The sequence below is a fragment of the Oratosquilla oratoria genome, chromosome 16 (assembly GCF_046742065.1).
Source record: "Oratosquilla oratoria isolate Oo_2021 chromosome 16, ASM4674206v1, whole genome shotgun sequence".
Lineage (NCBI taxonomy): Eukaryota > Metazoa > Arthropoda > Malacostraca > Stomatopoda > Squillidae > Oratosquilla > Oratosquilla oratoria.
Genome location: NC_134792.1, coordinates 47,634,210 through 47,661,771, shown reverse-complemented (window position 1 = coordinate 47,661,771; position 27,562 = coordinate 47,634,210). Strand labels below are relative to the sequence as shown.

The window sequence follows — 27,562 nt, the reverse complement described above, 5'->3', positions numbered from 1 at the left end:
CTCACAGTAAAAGAGAATGAATAATACAGCAATGACTTTATGTTTTATAATTGGAGTAGTATGATGAATCATACATATGGCAGCCAATGCTGCAAGCAAGAATTTGACTAGTACTGAAATGGTTAAACACTGGCTTTACTACATACATACATATACCAAGGCTTTTTCCCCCTTCCAAGGGAGGTGGCCAAAAAGGGAAAGGCATAAATACACTCACACCCATTTCATCCCTAAATACACTCCACACCCTTCCCACCCTCCCTCTCATCTGAGCACCTCCTGGATGACGGGTCATCCCTGCACCCTGCCCACCGCCCTGGGTCAGAAGCAGTGTCGCAAGACACAGCACATCCACAGCAAGGCCGCTTCATTTAATCGGCGACCCCCCCTCTCCGTCCCCCCTTGCATATAAGGAGAGGACGGGGAGAAATCCCTTTGGGCTGCGTCAAAATTTACTCACACATACTACCCCACCCCCCACCCCCCTGCCCATTCCTCCTCATGCAATCACAACATCATCCATATACAACCATTCTCCACTCACCTCTGTCTTCCGTCCTCTCCCTTCCTTCCTCAACAGACATTCCCCTCTTCCCCAAAGCCCCCTTCACCCCATCCATCCACCTCATCCTAGGACGTCCCCTCATGTTCACTCCCTCCACATCTGCCTTCCATACCTCTTTTACTACTCTTTCTTCACTCATTCTTTCCATGTGTCCAAACCATCCTAATATTCTTTCATCAACCCTATCTCCCAAATCCTTTTTCACCCCTGTTCTCCTCCTCACCTCCTCATTTCTCACTCTATCCAGCCTAGTAACCCCCACCATACTTCTCAGACACCTCATCTCAAACACATTCAAACTCCTTCTCTCTTCTTCTCTTATGTTCCACGTTTCTGACCCATACAGTGCTGTTGGCACAATCACTCCATACAGTCTCCTCTTCGCATCCATTCCCAAATGTCTATTCCTCATTACACTCTTTAACCCACCAAGGCATTTACTCGCTTCTCTCAATCTACTGGCTTTACTATAATCATTTAATTTTCAATATGTACCTCCAAAATCTTTCCTTGACCATTGCTCCTTCTTCCCATTCAATACCTCTCTACTAATACTACTACACCAATTGGCTCATCCTCTGCTCTAATACTAAGATCCTTCCAAACCACTAAATTTACACTTATCCCAAATTTTTCAATACACTCATGTAAACAAATCCAAAATGTTTTTCTCCTCACTTTATTCATTACATTGGTCATGTGCATTCACAAATGCTAACACTTTCCAACCCAACCTCTACTTTGCCCACATCATCCTTGATGATATTTCTCTACAGTCCATTAAATACTTACCCATCTCATCACTCATTGCCACTGCCACTCTTCCTTCCCTCACCCTCTTGTCACTCCTGACACCCTATCATCCATGCTCTCAAACTCTAACTCACCTTTCTTTTTCAATTTTGTTTCACTCAATGCTACCACATCCATCTTCCTTAAAACCATACTACCAATCTCTTCCCTATTGTTCTCAACTGTGCCATATCCATGCACATTCAACAACCCAATTTCTAGGGTTCTCATCATTCCTCTATGGGCAGAAATTCTACTCTTACATAAATTAATGTGCGATGCTGTACTTTAGGGGTGCCTTAAAAGTCTCTAAAAGTTTTGACTACATGTTACCATGGAATTGGTACTGTATGGGGTAACCTATGGTGCCTACTTACATGTAAATAATGACAGCCTCGTTTTAGTCAAGTCTGAATTATTGACTGTGCTTTGACTTTCTAACACTCACCCATCAAAAGGAGAAAAGGGTTACTGATGATATATATGGATGAGAAGGGTCTTGATTACGAGCCTTAAATGTGTAAAACAAGGTACAAAATGTTTCTGAAATATTGTATCATTTGTTTATGCATTACAACTAACCTGAGGTGGAAAAGAAGGTCTGACAGGCTTTAGAAGCCTTTGTCAACAATTCAACATTATGGCTAAGAAGTGCAAATACATCTAGCCCAGCTCGACACAATTCAACCAACAAAAGGTGAGACTTGGCTTGAAGGCAGAGAGAAAAGGGAGTTTCTCCTAGAGTGTTGCTACTGCCAGCCAGGCAATGGAGGAGATTTGAGCCATTGTCAGTTGCAAGGATATGTTGTATCAATAGCTCAACACATTCAACTTCGCCAGACTTGACAGCAGCATGCAAGTAGTTACAACCATCCTGTAAAATGGAACTATCATCATTATCAATAACTATTATTACCAGGGGTGTTACAAAATTATAATTACTTTCTTATCTACAGCAAATGTCCCTAAAAACTGGGTTTATCAACCTACCCACCACTGATAAGTCATTCACCCTTCAAACAAACTAAAGAGAAAGGTGTGACTATTTTCCTCACCTTTTATATAATGAGAAACTAAACAAAAACTTCTACTTCCACATTTCCCCCTCTCATACACTTATCCTAGGATTCCTATGCCTGGACTCCTGTTTACTCTATTCCTTCTAAAAGTCCACTTTCACTACTTTTGAGTAGAATATTACTAGTCTTTTCTTATTGTATATGGTGAACTGTGTGTGATGTGATGTGAGAAGTGGGTGGATTCAAATTCTCTTATATACAAGGCTTTGATCTTGCCTCTCAACTACATCAGGTTGGGTTTGGTTACTAACAATTACCAGTAACTGTCACTTGCTCTCCCTGTCCAAGCACACTGAGCAGCTAGTTTACCTATTGGCTTAAGCTTCTTCTCTTAATCAAAATATTACTAATAGCTTGATAGTGAGATAAGAAAAACCTACCTTGGTAGTGTGCTCAAGGGGTTGCGGATAAGCAAGTAGGGCTGCTGCTGCAGGAGTACACCCATAGAGCAATGCTAAGTGTGCTGGTGTTGCCCCATCTTCATCCTCACACACCACACTTGCACCACATTTCACCAACACTGGTATAGACCTGAAACCAAAGTGATAACTGAAGAAAAAGTTTTGCTCTATCTACATACCAGTGGCTTTTTCCTCCCTCGTGAAAGAGGTAGCCAGTCATGGGATGTACCCACTTTTTTTTTTTTTTCTTTATATGATTTACACTTTTGAAACCATAAAAAATTAGTTACGAACAAGTACATAAGTAAATTGTATATTTCCATGACAAACTTACTAATCTATGCTTAAGATACACTTTATTACATGAATTTTCACTGACACTAAAGCAACCTTCTAGCAAGCACAAGGTCTTATTTTCATCTTCTGTCCAACTTGGCACAAATGTAAAAAAACTCACTGCCAATTATTTCCCTGAGCTGCTAAATGCAAAGCTGTCATTCCATCGGCAGTGAGAGGTGTGGATACATCCAATGGGGAGTGAGGGGGCTCGGGCTCCTCTCCGTCCAGTGTTGGAAAAAGGAATGCCTGGGCAGAAGGTGGAGGCAATGGCGGTGAAGAAGATGGAGAGGGCTTTGTGTGGATAGTTGTGGTTGCCACACATGAGGGTAGCCTAGAAATGGCAGTAGTGGTGGTGGTTGGGTGACTGATGGCAGCTTGCGGGTTGTGGCTCATCCCCGCTGTTGGAAGCACATGAGCGAGCTGCTTGGGGTGAAGTGTTAGCAAGGTTGTGGGTGCAGAGGAAAAGCAATGGGAGGAACTTGTGGTGATAGTAGTAGAAGTAGAAGCTGAAGAAGATAAGGAAGAAAGTGATGAGGAAGCAGTAGAAGTTCTATTAGTCTGACTAAATTGGAAAGATGGTGGAAGTGAGGACGGCTGGTGAGACTGTGGTGAACTTGGAGAGAGAAGTGGTGAGGATGGCAAAGAGGAAGTAAGTTTTGGGGATACTGGAGCAGAGGTGGGGAGCTTGGGAGAGGCTGGAGCAGAGATGTGAGTAGATGCACTCGCTATGAGGGAGGAACCTGAAAAACACAAGTTTTTAATAACCTTTTGATTTTCTATCAGTAATTTATATATGAACATGCTTGGTTACCTTCAAAGTTCTATGAAAATCTTATAGTATGAGAGTCCACCATTTCATTGTATATTTTCTTGTCCACTAACAATACTAATGAAATGCATTTCCAAGCCTAAATAAGCATGTACTGTAACAACCCCTATCAAATCAAAGCAATTGGTTGCCAGCGTAGTATCTGTCATTATCTCCATATGTACTGTAAATAACAAATAATCTACATTACTAACTGCACTAATACAATACCCACTGTAACCATAAAAGTTAACTACAATGACAATTTAACCACACTTGCAAGGACCTTTGTCTTGAACAAAGCATTATAATTACATAAAGCCTCAAAGTAAGCAAGAATACACACAAACACATTATTCACTACACTGCAACATAATTAATTTAAGTGCCTATACCATAACTAATTGTACCCTAAATTTTCAATGACAAGAAACCTACAAGGTCTGCAGCCCTATGATAGCTAGCAACAATCCTCAGGCCATTCCATGGATCTCTCTGGGAAGAAAACTGGTCCTCTGACCAAGTTGTGTTAGTGCAAGTGTGTTTCTACATCATCAGCAAGGAAGAGGAGGAGGAGAAGGAAATGGAGGAAGAAATCAGTCATCTGATGTCACCTCTCTGTATGTCAAAAAGCAGAAAATAATCTTAAGTTGGGAGCAAGAGATCTTGAACCTTGTCTGAAGACTGAGTACCAGCACCTTAGGGGTTGCATCTACAGATGGCAATGAAGGCACTGACTGGTTCTGATAATAGGCAACAGGGAAATGTTTGATATCTATCTCACAGGACCACCACTAGCAAGTACCTATCATTTATACCAGCAAGTACTCATAAATTATCCCATTACTACACATACACACGCATAAATTAATGTATGCAATGAAATTCATGAACATGTTAATTGATTTTGAAGATGGATGTCAGGGAGGCGATTCTCTCTGTAAGACCACCATTTGCAGGTACTTGTCCTTGGTTCCTGTGACCAAGAACACTTCTAGTAGCTATCTATGAAGTCAATCAAATCTTTCAGCCATACAAGTTTCTAAAAGATTCTAAATTTCTGAAATTATATTTTTAACAATATTTTAAAACATTTCTACACTTCAACTTCATACTAGCTATTACCATTCACATTAATGCATGACAATTTGTGCACTACATACATTTGATGAACAAAATTAGATGACTGATTTGATTCTTGATAGTGCATCAATTATCTGGGACCCAGGTATATACATACATACACACACCAATGGCTTTCTCCCTTACAAGGGAGGCAGCCAAAAAACAATGACATAAAATCCACTCCTACCCATTCCTTCCCCACATACTTCACTCCCATTCACCTCCTCCCTCCCTCTTATCTTGGCTCCTCCTGGATGATGGATCATCCCTGCATCTCACCCACTGCCCTCAGTTAGAAGCAATGTAGCAAGACACAGCACATCCACAGCAAGGCAGCTTCATTTAATTGGCAACCCCTCCTCTCTGTCCCCTCATGCAGAAAAAGAGAAGATGGGGAGAAATCCCTTAGGGCTGCATCAAAATATCATTCAAACATACTCTCTCACCCCCCATCCACTCCCTTTTATGCATCACATCATCATCCATACACAATCATTCTTCACTCACCCCTATCTTGTCTTCTCCCTTCCTTCATCAGACATTTCTCTCTTTTCCAATGCCAAGGTGGCATAACACATCCCTAGCAAAGTCCCACCTTTACCTCAAACCACTTACTCTCTCCATTCCTAATTCTAACGCAGGCTCTACTACTCATAAAAATTCTTGACTGCTCTTAAAAGCTTTCCTTCTATCCCATATATCTGCAATATCTCCCATAGTACCTTCTTGTCTGCCCTGTCATAAGCCTTCTCCAAATCCATGAAGGCCCAAAAAACCATTCTTACCTTTTCCTAAAGCTTTCTCACATATCTGCCTTACCACAAAAATCTGATCCATGCAATCCCTGCCTGTCCAAAACCCACATTGTTCCTAACCAATTACTTCCTCTCCTAATCCTCTCAATCAAAACCCTCCCATTAGCCTTCCAAACTACTTTAACAAAGTGATCCCTCTGAAACTACTACACTCACACTTATACCCTTTTCCCTTGTAAAGTGGAACTATACAGGACTCCAGTCCTCTGGCACTCTACCCTCTTTTATGATATGGTTTAACATCACATACTCGCCCCTATCGGAGGGCTAGGACGGTGCCCCTCACTAAGTACTTTGTAATGTAGAATTTAATGAACCATGCCCTTTGTTCAACTTCACTAGTGGCAGGGTTCGAACCGCCATCCCCTCAACCTTTTGCTGCAAGTAACCCTCTATCATACAAACATTAAACCTTATCTACCAGTCCACCATCACTGTACCTCCCTTTTTTAGACACTCCACATGACACCCATCCCAGTTATATAAGAATCTATTATATTTCAAGGCTAACTCACATTATGTCAAACATACAACTAAATTCTTAAGTTGAACAGGTTCCTTTTAGAATGTCCAATTCATTTCCCTATAAGCTGTCTTGTGCAATGGGCTACAAAATAACAATTACAATACAAACCTTGGTCTGCTTTAAAGTTTACCATTTTGATATGTTCTTTATTACCAAAAATACTATATTGAATAAAAGAATATTCATAAACAATTTACACTGATATTTCACATCTGAATGGGAAAATAATGTCCTAAAAAATGTGCTCAATCTTTCAAATGTTTTGCAATGTTGTCAAATCCATTGATCCAAGTTACCAACTGTGCCTAGAAAATGGTGGTCATAAGTTTGAAAATTCATGAACATACAGGGGGGACTAGACTAGATTTTGGAACTAAACTTTTATTTAATTTCAAACTGATGACCACCATTTTCCAGATACAGCTGATAATATGGACCAATTGATTAGACTTTCAAAAACTTTCAGAGAGTACATTTTCTTGGGACACCCTACAGTACAATCACAAGGCAAATTTGGGTACTGTGCATAAAAAGAAAATAAAGATAAAAAATTGAAGCCTTCCATGCACACGCTAAAACACGAGCACTCATAAAAAGCAAGTGATCACACCAAACAGGCTAATGGGGTAAATAAGCACAGTCAAAACTATCTTTACACATAGAACTAAAATATTTAAATTCATGAAGATATCATGAAAATACCAGTGAAATTTTCTGAATATTGAACATGGAGATGGAAAGAGTGGAGTTACAAACTCACCAAGTTTTCACCTAAATGTTAACTTAACTCATGAAAAACTAAAATATATGCTCTTGGTGCCTCTGTCCTACCTCCTAAGACTTTGGATGGTTCCATTTTATTTTCATTTGATTTTAATCTATTTACCACCTCTGTGGTTAGTGCATTCCATTTTCTAATTTCCCTACTTGTGAAAAAGATTTTGTTCCTAACCTTTCCTCATGTCTTAAACCACAGTTCAAAGACCCAAGAAGTGATAGCTGTTTGGGTTTTAAAAAATTCTTGCCTTTTTTATACATACAGTATGTATTTTTACCTAGTTGTATCTTACAGAAAGGAGAGCTATGCTCGTGGTATCCTGTCTTTGTATCTCGCAGTGTCTAGTTTGCATGTGTGTATTTACCTAGTTGAATTTTATGGGACTGGAGCTATGCTTGTGTTGACCCGTTTTTGTATCTCTCTACATCTAGTTTGCTAGATCTAGTGTGTGCATGTGCACTTGTGGGAGCCTCTGAATACTGCTCTCTCTGAAAGTAACAAGTAAAAAGTTGTAGCTAGTTTCATCATATTAGTTTCTCTGTATGTGAATGTTTTCATACTTATCTACACATCATCATTATCTACTTATTCATTTATTTATCTATTTCTTACAAATCATTTGTGGTCACTGCATTCAAGTCTTTTTCATTGATTTTCAGTGAATTTTCCTTTCCTACCATCCTTGATATTTCTTCTAAAATGTGCATTCTTCTAGGTCTATCCTAGCTCAAGGATCTCCTCTTAATATTCTTATCTTTCTCCATTTAAAGTCTTTCATCTACTCCTATGTCCTTCCACTGGAATTTGCCTCTTTTTCTTATCACTTATATTGATTTCTTCTGAAGCTTTCCTGGAATTCTGAGCAGTCCAACAATCCATTTCTTCTATGAAGAACTCCCATATCATACAAACTCAGCAGTTTCAATGTACCCTTTGACCTACAGTAGGCCCGTTTAAAACAAATTTCTTTGATTTTCTTCTATAGCATTTTGCTATCACTGATTGAAATTTGTGCACAGCAGAGGAAGTCATCTTCATTGCCATTCATGTAGATGGTCACAATGTTTCTTTCCATTTTGATGGACAATTTCCTATATCTAATGAACTCTTGAAAACTTGTAACTGTTTTAACAGTTCTCTACATTTGTTAAGCCTAATAACCTGACTAGTATGTTTTCATTTTGTGCTTTGTGGGGAAAAATCCCCAGCCAGGTGGAAAAAGGACAGGCTATGCTGATGACACCCTATCTGACCACACTTTTAATGTGGGCTAAGTTAAATGTATCATGAATAAGGCTGCTCAGATGTGTAGTCAGCGTAGGAAGTTAGCAAGCTGTGCTGCTCCCATATCCTCCTAGTCTTGGGCTGCCTACATACAGGTTGTGACAGGCTTCCAAAGATCACCTCCTCCTATTTGTGTGACATGCCATCACTGTGGGACTTTTATTGGGTTTGTAAGAGGGACAAAGAAAGATTTGTTTGTAGAATAGGAGGTACAGGTATCATAAACACTAATCATACTGTTATGAGGGACCTTTTTTTTCCAACTGAAGATAAAACTGAAGGTCCATTAAACTCTCAAAGCCAATTTATTGGCACGGAATAAAATCTTGCTTATTTCATGAATAAATGTCTTCTTAGCTAAAAACTTCTTACAACCTATTTACAGTATTTATACATACATACATATACCAAGGCTTTTTCCCCTTACTAGGGAGGTAGCCAAAAAGGAAAAGGCATAAAATCATTCCCACCCATTCCATCCCTGAAAACACTCCACACCCCTCCACCCTCCCTCTCATCTTAGCACCTATTGACCAGAGAGGACTGCTTGCAAATGCTGGGCCAAGAACTCCCCTCCTTAGTAAGACAGTTAGCAAGTTGTTTGGAGGTTCCAAGCCAAGAAACAGTTAATCTCACCACGCGACAATATATCCTTCAGCACTGCAATGTTGATGCGAAGACAACGATCCTCCATACCATGAGAAGCATTCAAGGCCTCCACCAAACTCTTGTTGTCAACCAAGCAGTGTACAGCTAAGGTCTGGCATTTGACAATGTCCCTGATAATCTGTCCAATATAAGAAGCCACCTCAGCGCACTCAGTGAGCACCAAGGTCTCAACAGACAATGTGGATTTCACCACTTGGCACAATTTCCCCATCCTTGAGAAAAATCACAAATCCTCCCTAGGAGCCACTATCAGATAGGTTCCCAAAAGAGGCATCTGAGAAGCACTCAATTATAGTCCTCCACAGCTGACAGCTTTCTAAACAAGCAAAAATGTTCACCCACAACTCTGATAATCTTATTGAGTCTCATAGCATCAGCCACTGAGGCATTTTTACAATGTCCGCTCAGTTCACACACATCAAAGGCAATGTCAGGTCTCATTTGCATATTTATCCAACTCAGATGACCAATCAGAGCACGGAATCTTTCTTCTCATTGTCTGACAGCTCACTGGACTTAGCTGCCGACCTGTAACATCCCAAACTCAGTGGTGTGAGCAGACTGGCCTAGCTATACTGGCCAAATCTTGTACCTTTAAGCTGTAGTGCCCATTCCAAACCTATGTACTTGAAGGTAGATGATACCACTCATAATACAGAACTCTCATTGAAGAACATCAATAATCTTCTGGAACACCCCAGTGCCCATCCAGAGAAAATCATCCACATATACACATATGCCATGAGGTTCACCACAATACCAAGAAAACAAGGATGGTTCGAACGGGCACACCCCAGCTGACAGAGACAGTAGCTGACTCCTGACACCTAAGTACCATGCTCTCAATGTGTCACATAGGCTGTTTACAGCCTTTTTTGTCTCCGTCTCCAAAGCGGACCACAATAATATTCAGGGGGGGGAGGATGCAAGTAAACCTCTCCGTCTATGTATTTACCCTGAAGGTAAGTTGACTTCACAGCCAGGCTGCGACACTCCTAACCAAATGCAGAAGCCGTTGCCAGAGCCAATTGGATAGATTCTTTAGAACAAGCTGGGGAATCCTTCCTCAAGCTGGATGTGTCCTCCTCAAAACCCCTTGATGCAAGGCATGCCTTGATTATAGGACTTCCATCTTTCACCTTTTCTGTGATAACCCACCGCATAGATATAAACTCCTGTCCTCTGTCCTCCACCTCCTTATAAACTTGATCCTGTCACACATAAGAAAATAGTTACTCAATTGAGCCGCCTTTGTGCAATCAGTCATCTCATTCTCACTCCATCCTCCTGACACGGTTCACATATCTAAGAAACAAAACTTTGAAGAAAAATGTCTTTAACAATTGATCAGAGTTGAAGTAAGTTGTACTTTATTGCTTATTCTACTTATAATTTTTCTTGATCAATTATCCAATTTATTATTTTTCCTTATCAGTCATAGCCAAACCTCTCAGGGTATTTTTCTACATTTGACAAAAGGATTTCTCTCATCTTTTATTCATTTTTGGATTTGTTCTGAAGTCATATGACTTGAGTACTCCACACTTGTCTCAAATGTCCCTATACTTTGCAATGTTCCCAAACCATTAGTCTACACACTAAGAAGTGTGTTTAACTATCTTAAATTGGACTTTTTCAAGTTCAACATGTGGGTACAGCATCAAAAGTTTCCCACTCCCACTCTATTTTCCTCTCCTAGCAACTGTTAAGGTTGAAAGGGATACTGCATCTTACAAATCTAGGATTTAACTAACACTATATCATATGAAGGTATTAAAATTTTGATTATTTCAGGTAAGGTGTAGGACAAAAGTTTAATATGGCTAATGAGAGAAACAGATGAGAGGAAAGGAATATTGTAAATTTTTTTAAAAGGAGGGGTTGTATGAATGTTTATTTTCTATACTTGCTCCAGTTAAAATTTTTATAGATCTTTTTGTGAAAATTTAAATTCCTCTTCGGTTTCTCTTCATGATCTTTGCATCATCTGCAATTAGATTTATGTAGATCGTTTTTCCTTCCTTCATGCCATTTCCATAAATCAAGATGCCAATACTGTTAATTGGAACTGTTAGTTACTTCTCTCCATCCTCTTTTTACTACTGTTCTCATACACAAGAGTTGTGTTCCTTTATATTCTTCAATATGCTCAAATTTCCACAATAATCACTTGTGTAGTGCCTTGCTAAAGGCTTTCTCAAGATCTATATAAATACAGTCACCTATCAGTTTCTATCTCTCTTGTAGGACATCAACTGTCTTGGAGTGAAAGCTTAACAGATTTAAGATGATCTTTCATTTCTGAATCCAAATTGATTGGGCCTGCCAAAATGTCTCTCATCTATTTACTCCATGTGCCTTTCACATTTCTCTCACAATTTGTATGAAAGAGTAAGGCAATGTTGCTATCTATGAGTGGAAAGCAAACAATTGATGTAGTTGCATGGGGGTGAAAATGAAGCAAATAAGTTATGGATATCTGAGAACTGATATACATGAAAATGAAAGGCTGGAGGAAAAGACTAGCCAATGAGTGAGGGCAGAGAAATAGAAACCCTAAGAGTAGTACAGAGAAATTAAAGGACATCACTGGAAACAGTCAAAGGAATGTATGAAACAATATTTGTACCAACTGTTACATATGAACACAGAGCTAGGGTACTGAATGACCCAACAATCAAACATGTATGCCAATATATGAGAGAGAGAGAGAGAGAGAGAGAGAGAGAGAGAGAGAGAGAAGAGAGAGAGAGGAAGAGAGAGAGAGAGGGGGGAGAGGGAGGGAGAGAGAGAGAGAGAGAGAGAGAGAGAGAGAGAAGAGAGGGAGAGAGAAAGAGAAAGAGAGAGGGAGAGAGAAAGAGAGAGGGGGAGAGAGAGAGAGGGAGAGGGAGAGAGAGAGAGAGAGAGGGAGAGAGAGAGAGAGAAAGAGAGAGAGAGGGAGAGAGGGAGAGAGAGAGAGAGAGAGAGGGAGAGAGAGAGAGAGAGAGAGAGAGAGAGAGAGAGAGAGAGAGAGAGAGAGAGAGAAAGAGAGAGGGAGGGAGAGAAAGAGAGAGGGAGGGAGAGAGAGAGAGAGGGAGGGAGAGAGAGGGAGAGAGAGGGAGGGAGAGAGAGGGAGAGAGAGGGAGGGAGAGAGAGAGAGAGAGAGGGAGGGAGGAGAGAGAGGGAGAGAGAGGGTGAGGGAGGGAGAGAGAGAGAGAGAGAGAGAGAGAGAGAGAAGTGGGAGAGAGAGAGAGAGAGGGAGAGAGAGAGAGAGAGAGAGAGAGAAGGGGGGGACTGGTTTTTTATTGAATATTGGGAGAAACAGGGTAAAATAAATGACAAAGAAGTAAGATGTCCATTAAGTGGCATTATACAGGAAAATGATGAAAGATGTACAGTTACAAAATACATGACTGAAAGAATATTAAGTGTGTTATATTTCATACAGGAGACTGGACAATTGAAGTAAAGTTTGGAGGTTGAAGGGATGGCATATCAGACAGACCTGTATATAGGCAAGTTTGGTATATGTATGTTGTTTAAGTGGAGAGGATGGGAAACCTGTGAAGTGTCTGGTGCAGGTTAGGGTTTTATTAATTCATCTGTTGTGTTTGGCAATGAGTAGTGGAAGGGACTGATGGGTGTAGCTGTGAAAAGTGTGTGCAAGAGGTGTCTTATTGAAGAGTTGGCAATGGGTGGTGGAGATAGTGAAAAGTGAGATGTGGCCATGGGGTAGGGATACAGGAAGTGTAGTCCTATGTGGAATACCTATAATGATTAAGACAATGCTTCATTCTGCACCACAAAAGCTGGTGCCACTATTTGTGAGAAAAATATTACAAGTACTTTGAATTCTTTAACACCTTTCACAATTATTATCATAATAATCTTTATTCAATTTTTGTCATTCCCATTATGTCAAGGGTGGGGTGGTATGAGGTGAGGGTGGGGGGGGGGAGATGGGCTATAGCTACATATGGTGGTATGTATGCATAGAATGGTGAAGTTAAGCATGCAGATGAAGTCAGATGTTTAGAGGAACTGAATCAAGGTTAAATAAAGGGTGGTATGTTTGACTTTCAGCTGGAAAAAGGAGAGGTGCAGTGGAGATCACTGTGGGAGAGGATGGAGGAAGGATGCAAGTCCAGATGTATGTCATGATATGGGAAGGGCATGGGGGTAATACAGGGAGGGGCAGAGTTGGAGGGAGGAACTTGCATCCCATAAACCAGATAATTTGGTAAGAGAAGAAAGGAGTCTATTGTGGACCTCTCCTAAGCAATTGGCCAGATTTGACAAGAAGGTTCAAGGGAAATGATTTTGTGTCTCAATGCAAGAGGGATATCTAGGAAGGCAATCATTGGTAGGATCTTATGGACTCGGTCATGGGGTTGAGGACTCGATGGAATTTAAGAAACTAAAATAATGTAACCAACAAGGGGCTTGTTTAGTCAAATTTTACTGATAATAATGACACTGTGAATAAAGACAGCAGTTGAATAAAATAAATTTATAAAAATGACTTCAGTGATAATGGGGAAGAGGGTCTGACATGAAGTTCAGTTACTCTGTAGACATTTTCCAGATACAACACATATGGCATAACAAAAATTAAGGACTAAAAAACAAAAGTAAATGATCAGAGAGCAGGATTAAAAAAAAAAAAAAAAAAAAAAAAAAAAAAAAAAAAAAAAAATAATAATAATAATAATAATAATAATAATAATAATTATAATAATAATAATAATAAAAATAAAAACTGGAGGAACTATCATAAAAATGCAGTATACTGCTCTCACAGTGCCTGTATTAACACAAGTCTCAGTGCCAGAATTCTGCATTTACAAGTGCCACCCCCATCTGGGGTATTGGCTGCATGTTATTGTGGGATCAAAAGCTGCTCAGCAGCATGCAGCTGATACTTTATGGTCTATATGGGGTGCCCCTATGGACCAGAGCCACACATCATTTTGTCTGTGATAGAGGAAATCTCTATTCATAGAGAAATTATGATACTTTATTATACTGCAACTGTCCCCCTCCTCTTAATACTGTCCTGTACTACTTCTCTGAATCTTCGTTTCCTTTCTTTTTTTTTTGCCAAACCTTGTGGTGGGAGAGAAGAATACTGCCACCGAATATTCCCATTTGAGTTGTAAAAGGTGATAAAAAAGAGACAGAAATAGGACTTGGCATCCTACTCTCTGGAGAGAGAGAAAAGTTTGGGTTTTTTAATGTGCGTGGATGTGGTACAGATGAGAGTAAAATAGAAGAGATAGGCAGTATATTTGTGAGAAGGATAGATGTGTTGGCAGTGAGTGAAACTAAGTTGAAAGGGAGGGGCAATTTTGAGTTTGGGAGTGTGGTTGGGAGAGTGTCAGGAGTGAAGAGAAAATGAGGAAGACAAGGGGTGGCTATACTAGTAAGTGAAGAGAGGAAAACATGTGGAGGAGTGAAAGGAGGTTTCTTCAAGGTTAATGTGGATGAAGGTAAAATTGGGCAGGGAGATGTGGGTTTTTGTGAGTGCATATGGGCTTGGTAGTGAGAAGAGTGTAAAAGAAAGGGAGGCTTTTTGAATAGATTTATATGAGTGCATTGAGGGTTTTGGGAGAAATGTCGATGTAGTGGTATTGGGATATCTTAATGCTAGGGTAGGAAATGAACCAATATATAGAGTGGTTGAGAAATGTGGAGTTCCAGGAAAAATTATTGTGGAGACTTGATGGTGATGTGTCCAGAGAGTTGATGATAGCAATACAGTGTTTAGGAAGAAAGTCAAGCAAAAGTACACATGGGAGAGGGTGGTGGATAGAAGGGTGATAGATAGGGCTTTAATGAACTATATAGTGGTAACCAGGAGAAGAGTAGGAAAGAGTTTTGGATATACATATTCTTAAGGGAGAGAGAGGGAATATCAGATAATTTTTTGGTGAAAAGTTGAGAGGAGGAGGATAGATGGAGAAAGAGGAAAAGGAGAGAAGGTAGGGAGATGCTGCTTAGAGTACATACATACATATACCAAAGGCTTTTTCCCCCTTACATGGCAGAAAAAAAGGGGGGGGGATTAAAAACCATTCCCACCCATTCCATCCCCAACATATTCCACTCCCATCCACACCCCTTCCCTCCCTCTCATCTTCGCACCTCCTGGATCAAGGGTCTTCCCTGCACCTCGCCCACTGCCCTGGGTCAGTGTCACAAGCATAGCACATCCACAGCAAAGCTGCTTCCTTAAACTGGCGATCCTCCCTCTCCATCCCATCATGCACAAAAGCACAAGAGGGGGAGAAATCCCTTTGGGCTGTGTCAATTTATTTTTCACACATACTCTCTCACCCCCATCCCCCACCCACTCCCCCTCATGCATCACAGCATTATCCATACACCATTCTCCATTCACCCCTATCTTCTGTCCTCTCCTGTCCTTCCTCAACAGACATTCCCCTCTTTCCCAATGCCCCTTTTACCCCATTCATCCATCTCATCCTAGGTCGACCCCTCATGTTCACTCCTTCAATCTCCACCTGTATGGACACCTTCAACCCAATGTTACTACCCAACACTGCATCTACCTGGTATCTCACCAGTGTATACTGGTGCATGTTACATTATACTGTAAAAATGGGTTTTCCTTTTCAGGTGTGAATTAGACACACTGAAATTTTATGTGGAAGAACAATTCTTTAACTCCCAAAATGCTTCATCCTAACGAGTTCTTATGGCTGCAGAGGTATTTCACATGGGAGTTACAAATGCTTGCTATTTTACAAGTTTTCACGACCATCTCTGTCCCCTAACCCTTGCTAAACTTGTGAGAGCAGTGTACTATTGGAAACAAACTTGCAAAATACAAACCAAATTTGGGAGACTGACTGGGAGGAAACTCAAGGAGTTAGAACCTCATAAACACTATTTTTAACTTTGAACAATATCATCTCAAAATGCTTGGAACTAAATGATGAATTAGATTGCAAAACCATGCTATTGTACGAGACAAAATTATATGATCACATATAAAAGAATTCAGCATTACTCAAATATAATGCATGTAAAGATTAAAAGGTGATACTCAGTTTATGTTTAACCACTTCAGTATGACCCAAATTCTTGTGCTGCCATATGTAATTTGTATCACACTACTCGCGTTATAAAATATAAAGTTACTATACTGTATTCCTAGTCCTCTTTTACCCCAAGTAATAATAAACACAGAAAACCTGATCAAACCAGTTCACAGAATCTGGGGGTAACTTATGTACAACTACATACATACATATACAAAAGGCTTTTCCCCCTTACAAGGAAGGTAGCCTAAAAACAAAGGCATAAAATCTACTACTACCCAGTCCATCCCCATATACTCCACTCCCACCCATCCCACTCCCTCCCTCTTATCTTGTCTCCTCCTGGATGATGGGTCATCCCTGCATCTCACCCACTGCCCTAGGTCAGAAGCAGTGTTGCAAAACACAGGACATCCACAGCAAGACTGCTTCATTAAATTGGTGACCCCCCCATCTCTATCCCCTCTTGCAGAAATGGAGATGGGGAGAAATCACTCTGGGCTGTGTCAATTTATTTTTCACACATACTCCATTCACCCCTATCTTCTGTCTTCTTACATCCTTCCTCAACAGACATTCCTCTCTTTCCCATTGGCCCTTTTACCCCATCCATCCATCTCATCCTTGGTCACCCCCTCATGTTCACTCCTTGTACCTTTGCCTTCCACACCTCTTTTACTAACCTTTCTTCACTCTTTCCATGTGTCCAAACCATCCCAATACTCTTTCATCAACCCAACCTCCCAACTCCCTTTCCACCCCCGTTCTCCTCCTCACCTCATTTCTAACTCTACCCAGCCTTGCAACCCCTACCATACTTCTCAGACACCTCATCTCAAACACATTCAAATTCCTCCTCTCTTATGTTCCATGTTTTTGCCCCATACAGTGCTGTTGGCACAATCACTCCTAAATATATATATATGCAAAATCAGGATGCCAATGCCAGCATTGTTGTGTACCCACTTGTGCCTCATGACACTTATGTAGGAGTCATCATACTGAAGTGGTTACTGGCCAAAACATGAAAACCAAAGATAGGTATAGCAGTGAAATTATAATCCCAAGAGGAAGATAAAAATAGAGAGAAATTATAGACATCACAAACAAATCTCACTTCAGTAGAAAATGGTCAATGAAGGAGGAGGTACCCGAAATGATACAAGGACATATACAAAAACTAGGATCTATTCTTTAGATGGAGGAACAATTAGATGGATCTAGATGCTAGTGAGGATCAAACAGGTTGAAGGGACTGATGATGGGCACCTGCTATCTATCTTCATATCCCATTAACTTCCTCTCTTCCATGTGAAGGTGTAGTTGACAGTCTTTGTATTAGGCCCAAGATTTCTTTTTATCATCTTTGTGTTTCCTCCACCTTGGAACAAAAGGCAAGCTGTCAAATGGCACCTGCTCCCCTCCTTCTGCTAATTTCAGCCAGTAACATAGAAATAGTCACAATACAGACAATTCCTTGGTTTCTTTCCAGGGAGATCTATGGAAGGACCAGAGGACCAATGAAAGTTGCTATGGTCCTGCAGGTTTCCATTTGGTGAAATTCAAAGTAACAACTGAAACAGGTTGAAGAGGAGATTCCTAAGCATGATAATAAGAAATCTACAATAGCAAGTGCTACTGCTAACCTCCACATTAGGACACTATATTCCTTCCCTACTAAACTCACAACACAAGGAGTGAGATGTATCAATGGATCACTGAGGTCAAGTGTGGCCAGTAAGGTGAACGAGCATGATCAGGGAAGAGCAGTGTAGGTTTAGAGAGGAAGAGTGTACACAGATAAACATTTAGTCAAGACAGGTATGTGTAAATTATTTACCGACAGACTAAGATGTGTTTTAGGATTGCATGGAATTGGAGAAGCTGTACGATAAGGATGACAGAGGCATTTTTCTATTTCCTTCTTTACAATTGAAGTCACACACCATCATTGTACTGTCAATGTTGTAACAATTTCTGTGGGTGAATAGTCATATTTTATAACATTTCTCGATATTCAGCTTTGTCTAATGATGGAGATATACAATCTCAAATTCTCTTAATTGATAACTCTGGCTTTTGTTTTCAGATTTATCTCAACCCTATCTTCACTAAGTTTCATATTATCCACTGGGTCATTCTCAACTGCTATAGTCACTACTGAGGTATAGTGCAATACAGTGGTAACATAATCACAGAATCATAGTGTGGTATTAGTTACTATGGGGTACTACATTGCAAAACTCATAATCCACACAAGACAATGGCACCCTTGTAACATGCACACCCAGTGTAGTGCTACTTGGACCCACACATATATTGTTCACTGAATAAAATAGACTAAGTATCACACACTCTATTACTGTTACCCCCTCGCAACAACTAAAGCTCCCCTTCCGTCTTTTCTATCTCTTCTTAAAAGCCTGCCTTCACCATTAGCCAACTGCATATCAACATAATTAGGTAGCTTGGTTTTGACCAGACAAATAATATCAGGTTTATTTGTCTTAACTGAACCATAAAGCATGTATTTACCTAGTTGTATTTTGCGGGAGAAGAGCTATGCTCGTAGAGACCCGCAGTTGTATCTTTCTGCATCCAGTTCTTTCTTAAAGTCATGTATAGTTTTAGCACTCACTGTTTTCTCTTTCAATTTATTCCATGTATCTATCACTGTGTGGAAAGCTATTCTTTTTCAGATCTCTTCTGTAACTGTCCTTCTTAAGTTTCTTCTTGTGTCCCCTTGTATTTCTTCTGTCACAAAGTAGATCATTCCTGTCAAGGACTTCCATCCCTTTCATAATTCTATAGATAGTTATCAAGTTACCTCTTTCTCTTCTTTGCTCCAGAGTTAATAAGTTTAGTTTGTCCAATCTTTGTTTGTATGTCAGCATGCTAAGTGTTGGTGCCATCTTTGTTAGTGCTCTTTGAGTTCTTTCTAGTTTATGTTTTTTTTTTTTTTTTTTTTTTGTACTGGGTGTCCATAGTGATGCTGCATACTCTAATCTTGGTCTTATCAGTGTAACTAGTATTTTTTATCACCATTTCCTCGTCCATGTAGTCAAAGGCCACTTTCATTGATCTTATTAAGTTGTAGGTTTCTCCAACTATTTTGTTTACATGTTTGTCTGGTGTCATGTCATTTGAAATGATTACTCCTAGGTCCCTTTCTGAGTTTACTTTTGTAACTTAATTTGTTCCAATTTTGTACTGACTGGATGTTCTATTTTTGCTTTTTCCAAATTCCATTATACATTTTTTAATATTGAAATTCACTTCGTTCTTTTTACTCCAATTCCAGACTTTGTCCAGATCTCCCTGAAAAGATTTGCAATTTTCTTCATTACTCACTCTCTTCAATAGTTTTGCATCATCTGCAAAGTTTATGTAGCATTCAATTCCTTCATCCATGTCGTTTATATAAATAGCAATCATTATCAGAGCCAACATAGAGACTTGGGGTACTCCACTTATGATGTTTACCCATTTTGAGTTCTTTTCTCTAAGTATCACTGTCATTTTTCTTCCTTCCAAGAAGTTTTTCATCCATTCTAATAATTTTCCTTGTACTCCACCTATTATTTCAAGTTTTCTTAGTAGTTTTTGTTTGGTACTTTGTCAAAAGCCTTTTGTGGGGGAATCGCCAGTCTTCTTTTAAAGTTCTTAACCTTTAAATGAAGTCTACTGGCACTAAATCTTTGGTTCTTAATTCATACTTATTTGGAAGTTGAATAGGACTCTGAACCTTCCAATTATAGTAACTCTTCAATATGAAATGAAAGAGTGCATGTGACTCAACTTCATCCAAGAAAATAAAACATAACAATTCTGAACCCTACCATGAATGTTTCTCCTATAAGGTAACAGCCAACAAAAGAATATAACTCCTGATCTAAAAACCCAAACTAAGACTTAAGAACTAGAAAAGTCAACATTGGTGAAATCCAACTTTTAGATGGGAAGACATGTTCCATAAATGATGTATTGGACAAATGTAGAGGAACTCTCCTTATCCTGAGCAACAGAAACATATACTTTGGTGTAACATTTCTTTAAAAGTAATAATGTCTCACTTCAATTAATTTTGTCATTAAATACTTGAATTCAAGAGCAGTTGCTGTTAAAATCTGAAAGTCCAATTAAACAGTGAAATTACTGTTGAAATTCATCCACTGTTTATTGTGCATTAAGCCCACCTTCTGTGAAACAAGATTGTCATCTCTTCATGGATTTACAAGAAGTCAATGAATCTTTTAGAAAATCAAGACAGGTGTTAGTTTTCCTACAATATTCAGTGCACTTCATGGAATCATAAACCAATCATAGCTATATGAACTGGTACTGGCAATTATTGATGACTAATGTTTATCAGTTAAGTATCGATGTGAATATATAGACTGAAAAAACACAATAACAGTCAACTCAAATTGTAGCCAAAAAAAGTCTACATACTTGCACACACAAATAATGAGGTTGCATAAGCAATAACTGCAGTCATGGGTCTTGTTCCATCTACAGACAATGAAACTTCAACATTTGAACTAAGGAGGTAACCATGCATTGACTAGAAGAGACAATATTACAACTTAGTTACTATACATGCCAAGCAGATCACAAAGCCAGCAACCATAAATACATATTTCATCTTTACATATCAACTTCCTATTACACAAAATTAACATTTCACATTGAAAATATATTCATATATATAATGAATATAGTCATAGAAAGTATACAAAGTACTGTCTTATCAAAGATTTTAAGAAAAGAAGAGGCCAGGAATGCCAGATTGGTTAAACTGAACTATGTGGCTTTGTGAGGTTGTGATGCATTACCTGCCATGCTAATGAGTAATTGGTGGAAGTGCTCTAGTTCGGGAGAGAGGGAGTCGACACAGGCCTTGGCATGCACCGTGGGCACCCCATCACCAACCTGGGCCGCATCTCGCCGCGAGGATGCTAAACTCCCTTCCAGGGGAACTGCCTCTCCACCCACACCCCCGCCCTGAACACCCCCAAGTGGGGCTTGCCCAGGGCCGCCTCCACCCCCACCTCCTCCGCTAACACCGACACCTTGACTAGTGCCTCCTGCACTACTGCCTGAAGCTGCAGTCTTGGAAATGGTGATGCCAAACTTGACAGTCTGTGGACCTACTTTCTGAGGCTTCACCTCCACACTGATGGGAGAACTGGGGTCGACTGCTATGCCCTGAGTAGCTGCACCGATTCGAGTCACCAAATCTTTCTTTGGAGGAACAACAGGTTTATTGGGGGGCACTGGGGGAACTGACACGGGTTTATTCAAAGGAATTGGAGGAGGGGGGCCACTTGGTTGTGAGGACCGCACTGGAGGTACTGGTTTCTTGCCAAGTGTCATGGATTGAGCAATGGGTGGTTGTTGTTGTTGTTGTTGTTGTTGCTGTTGTTGTTGTTGTTGCTGCTGTGGCTGCTGCTCAACTGGGGCAGATGGTGTTGTAGAAGGGGCATTTGTAGTTACATGGAACGTGACTTTTCCACCATGGGTCGTGGTGATGACCTTGGTGCCTGGTGATGCTGATACATTGACTCTTGGTGTAACCTGCACCACTTGAGCCTGGCCCCGCATGGCCAGGTCCCCTTGGGTGCTGTGTCTGGAAACCCCTCGCTCAACTGTAGCATCTCCATCTCCTTGGGCTGCCCAGGTACTGCACTCCCCTTCACCAACACTGAAACAGAAAAAATGCTGATGGTGATTCAGTCTAAAGCATTCCTGCAAAAATAATTATCTTACAGCTTATCATTAAGTTATACCAATTTGTATCAATGCATTGCAAGACTTAGTCCAATAATCTTATGCATAAACAATTTCCAATCTATGGAAGAAAAGATGTCAAACTTCACTCATACATTGATCAAAATATCTTTATTTCATCTATTCAACTTCCTTTTCATACTTTTCATTCTAGTAATTAGCCTATGTAAGACGTTACACACCAAAAGGGAGAAAGTGACACCCAAGCTCGAACATGCATTTTCATAACAACCACTCCCCACATTCCTCTTTCACTGTGACATTGATTTTTTTTCTTTGAACACAGGCAATTAGGTTGGAAATCCTTTGAATGCTTGAGGCACTGCATGTCAAAAGGAGGGGAAAACAACATCCAAAATCAAACACATTTTTCTCAGTAACCACTCCCTACATTCCTCCCTTTTCAATTTGAAATTGCTTTTTGTCTTTCAACCCTGGAAACTGGTTGAAAATCCACAGCATGCCAACATGACTTATGTTTATGTCAGCACCAAGGCCAAAAGTGGGAGGAGTGTATACATGTAAAGTGTGTGTGATTGCGGGGGGTCGATGTCTTCAATTTAACCCAGAGGTAAATATCTAACCAATCAACATTTTAAGTGATCAGTGTTCATTATCTGGGAGCACTGTATGGTATCATACCTATTTTAGTGGTGGTGCTTTTTCACCCCTTTTTTCAACTGAGAAAAAAGTGCCAGTTACTGTTTATGACAAAACCTAATATAAAAAAATCTACCACAAATATAGCAAACCTTACCAGCTACTGACTTGTTGCTATTATCTTTTTCAATAAAATCAAGATGTTATATTAATACTATTTTCTCATTAATTAATCTATAATTCAGCTAATTTCTGCTAAAAACTGAATACTCAAAAACATAAGAAAATGCTATACATAATTGTCAACATATTTCAGAAGTTATATGCAGGACACTTTAACTTGGTCACTTTCCCCCTTCCAGAGTACATACTCTTTGTGTTGCATTCCTGTGTAGGCACTTAAATCAATGCTGGGTAGGAAAACTCCAAACCTAACCAAATAATATTTCTGTCCAGCTAATTATGGTCATATGAACATAAATATTCATTACTTGGGAACATTGTACAGCATTGTAACTACTTTCTGTGGTGGCGCCTTCATAAAAATCTTCAGGATGGTAGAGGGTAAGGGTAATTTGAAACCATTACACCAGTCATTATTATGAAGAAATACCAATTACTGTTTTGAACAGAAAATTAAAAAAATACCACATATTGCTCACAAAGTCCAGTAACCATCATCTGCAACCAACTTTAAGTTACAATGATGTATTTTTAATATATTAAATCATAACTTTTAAATCTAGAGTCAAGCCTTGGACATTTGTAAGTTAGACTAAGGGGCCACTAAGCAGGCATTAGAGCTATAAAGAAAAAATCCTGCAGTCTACACAACCAACCAGTAAGAAAATAAGTGAATAAATAAATCAATCAATCAAAAAATAAAGTCTGCCCCACCATTTCCAGGTTAACCTGCTCCCAAGCTGTCAAATTCTCATTGATTTGAGTGAGCAGTCACATCTGTAGTATTGTTCAGTGTGACTATTTATGTTGCAGTGGCATCTTAATATATTACCAAGGTTTACTACTGCAACTATGTCTTCTTGTGGTAAACCTTTTCCTTTGAACAACTATCACAAATAACGATGTCAAGATTTTAATAAATTGTACTCTGGTGAATTTTAATACTTACATGCATGAAATTGCAATTATTTATGCAGATTTAGAGTACAAACCTGCGTAGGTCAATGGCACAACTTGAATGTAGGTACCCTACGATTAATGTCACCAAAGCCTGACTACAATATATTCAAATCCTATACTGGGGTACCAAATACATGCAGTCAATACTTTAGAGAATTTAGTGGCAGCCCTATGAACCAGTCATGCAGCATTCTTTGATGGTTGGAGACTTATTTCCACTCACAAAGAATACTAGCCACTTTGTAACTTTTGTAATCCTTCCTTTCTACTGTCCTCCTCTCTTTTTCCACTTATAGGAATCCACCTTTTCTTTCCTTATGTTTCTGTGGCTGAAGGAGGGGGGAAGGATTACCACGTCCCATATGTCATAAAAGGCAATTAAATGGGGCTAAGTGAGGGAACAGGATTCCCTTTTCTATATTTTTCTCCCTTGAGGAGGTGAGGCATGTTTCAACTCAGCCAACTCCCTTCCAAAGGGGAAAAGGCCATTGGTACATAATTTTATTTCATTTTGTTTCACTTGACAGAACTTCCTCACTCATTACACAATATTTAAACCAACTCACACACATTAAATTCCTTCACATGAGAAAACGAGTAAAATAAAACACACACACACATTATATATATATATATATATATATATATATATATATATATATATATATACACACACACACATACAAAATTAACTGTTGCTAATTTTTTTAAGCAATTAGTGCCGAGCATTAATTTACTTCCCCATTTTGACATGTAATACCTCGTGTGCTGTAAGCACACTATTACTTCTAACTTTATCACTCCCTTGAATTTTAAACTTGTATAATGCAACCATTGTTATCAGGTACTCCCCCCCCAATATATATATACATATATATATATATATATATATATATATAATAATAATAATAAGATAAATAAATCAAATGTAGACTGCATCATATTGGTAGACTAGCCTTCACACTACTGTGACAATGTTTTATGCATTAACCATCAAGTGCAAGAAAAAGCAAAAGTACAACTAGCCATAAATCTTACAAAAATTGCTTTGTAATAGTTTGAACCTTTCTGGAAATAGCTGACCCAGATGATCTCAAACTTTGTTTTCCTGTGAGAATTTATATAATTTCAATTCATCCACTTCTTACACATACATGACCTTGAAAGGTAGTTTAGGTACATAAAAGTAGGGTTTACATGATTCTGGAGTTACTTTTTTCATGTTGTTATTGAATTTTGATTCATTTGATATAATGGAAATTTTACCACATGAAGCAGGGAATTCCACCAGACACTATTTATACAGGGGGTCAATTACATCTTCCATGACATGCATCATTTCAATTCAATGAAGGTACAGAATGTAGTTTAATTTGTCATTTTGTGGATTTTTTTTTTTTTTTAATCTATTTATTCATTTATTTTTTTTATCATCACATTTTCATTTTTGTCTTATTCTATACCATAGTTATGTTCTTCCTTTCACTTTCTTATGGCTTAGTTCTATTTCTTTGTATAAATGTATGACTTCAGGATGTTCTAGGTTAGATATGTGACACACACTATGATAATCCCAACTTGCCTTACATCAGTCTGTAGGAGCAGATCTCTTGACATAATTGCATGCACCTTCACCCCAATATGTGTACTCACACTAACATGATAAACTTATTCTACCAAGTCCCCACTTTTTATGAAAATTTCAGTTATGCAAGATGTGAGTGGTTACTATACATACATATACCTATGACTTTTTCCCTCTTACAAGGGAGCAAAAAAACAAATGCAAAAAATCCACTCCCGTCCATTCCATCCCCACATACTCCACTCCTATTCATCCCCTTCCCTCCTTCTTCTCTTGGCTCCTCCTGGATGAAAGGTCATCTCTGCATCTTGCCCACTGCCCTGGGTCAGAAGCAAGGTAGCAAGACACAGCACATCCACAGCAAGGCCACTTTATTTAATTGGTGAAGTCCCTCTCCATCCCCTTGTGCAGAAAAAGAGGAGACAGGGTGAAATCCCTTTGGGCGGTGTCAAAATATCATTCACACATAATCCCTCACCCTCCATCCCCCACCCACTCCCTTCCATGCATTACAGCATTATCCATACAAAACTACTCCCCCTATCATCTGTCTTCTCCCTTCCTCAACAGGCACTACCCTCTTTCATAATACCCCTTACTATACATACTACCATAAACTGTGTTACTTTCCTTGTTGTGTTGTATGAAAATGTGAATTAAGTACAATATTTATTCTACATGAATTCACACTATAGTGAGATGCCACTTACCCTCTAGTAACAACTTTGCCTTTCACCCTTCCCTTCACTAAAGCTAGCGAAAACCAGAACCAAGATCACAGAGAATCTGAATGGAGTATAATAACTGCTGTCTCAGGATGGGATGGTTTGGACACATAGGGGGAGGTAGTGAAGAGAGATTAGTGAAGGAGGTGTGGAAGGCAGAGGTTGGGGGGAGTGAACTTGAGGGGACAACCAAGGATGAGATGGATGGATGGGGTGAAGGGGGGATTGAGAAGTGTCTGCTGAGCAGGAATGGGAGAGGGAAGGAGATGGGGATGAGTGGAGAGTTGCTGTGTATAGATGATATTGTTACACAAGAAGGGAGGGGTGGGGGATGGGGGGGTAGGGGATACTTATGTGTCAATGATATTTTGACACACCCTAAAGGAATTCTCCCCTTCTCTCTGCATGAGGGGACTGAGAGGGGGGTCACTGATTAAGTGAAGTGGCCTTGCTGTGGATATGCTGTGTCTTGCTGAATTGCTTCTGACCCAGGGAAGTGGGCAGGATATGGGGGTGACCTGTCATCCATGGAGAGCTAAGATGAGATGGAGGAAGGGGTGGTGGAAGGGAATGGAATGGAATGGGTGTGAGTAGGTATGTGCCTTTGAATTAGCTACCTCCCTTGTAAAGGGGAAAAAACTCTTGGTACATAGATAGATAGTCCCGGATTTCATAAAATGAAAACCTGTGGCCCCAATATGGTCCCTGTGCCCTCTAATAGAACTCTTTGAGATTAAATTTTGGACTATTTTTTGTGTTGTATTTTTTGTTGTATTATTTCATATTGTATTTTCTGTATTATTGCATTGCTTCTGACCTGGGCAGTGGGCAGGATACAGGGCTGACCCTTCACCCATGAGAAGCAAAGAGGAGAGAGAGAAACAATGGGTGGTGGATACGAGTGAAATGAGTCAGAGTGGTACCTTGGCTGGCTACCTCCCTTATAAGCGGGAAGAGGCCCTTGGTATAGCTAGATAGATTAATGCAAGACTGTTTCTTATGTCACACCAGCTGAAAGTAGTTAAAGGAGGGGAGCAGTTGCCTTTTGTGAAAAGATGGAGGAAATCTTTATTGAAGGTGACAAATTGAGCTCTTTGGCCTGGTCTGGAAATCATAATGGAGGTGATAGGGTTGGTATGTTATGAAAATGGGTAGCATGTAAATGACCATCTTCCATTTATCATGAAAAGACTACCGTATACTTCTTGATCAAACATGATTTCAAGAAAAATCAGGGTTTAAAAAGATCAAACATATATATCCCTTCTTTAACATACATGGTTTTAAAATTACAATTACTACTGGGAGGAATATATATGATTTCAAAAATACCTAGATTACTGTAGGGTACAACATACATGGTGTTGATCACCCAAGGGTTACTGTGAGACTCAAATTACCTGCAGCTGGGCAATTGCTTGCTACGACTAACAATATATACTGGGCAGATGCTTGCTATGACTAAAAATATTTGCTGGGCACTTGCTTGCTATGA

The 27,562-nt window shown here is 39.5% G+C and overlaps 1 protein-coding gene across 5 annotated transcripts in view; it reads right to left on the bottom strand.

The window, feature by feature from the left end:
• The window catches only part of LOC143033971 (uncharacterized), a 123,011-nt gene that overhangs the window by 24,894 nt on the left and 70,555 nt on the right, over positions 1–27,562 (bottom strand). For all 5 annotated transcript variants that reach the window (XR_012967211.1, XM_076199724.1, XM_076199727.1 and 2 more), the window contains 4 exons: positions 21,060–21,928; positions 3,295–3,916; positions 2,817–2,967; positions 1,940–2,231 (listed from right to left, as the gene is read on the bottom strand). Coding sequence is in view for 4 of the 5 variants with exons in the window: in XM_076199724.1 (XP_076055839.1) it covers positions 1,940–2,231; positions 2,817–2,967; positions 3,295–3,916; positions 21,060–21,928 (1,934 nt within the window). In the remaining variant the exon portion in view is untranslated. The remainder of the gene's footprint in view (positions 1–1,939; positions 2,232–2,816; positions 2,968–3,294; positions 3,917–21,059; positions 21,929–27,562) is intronic.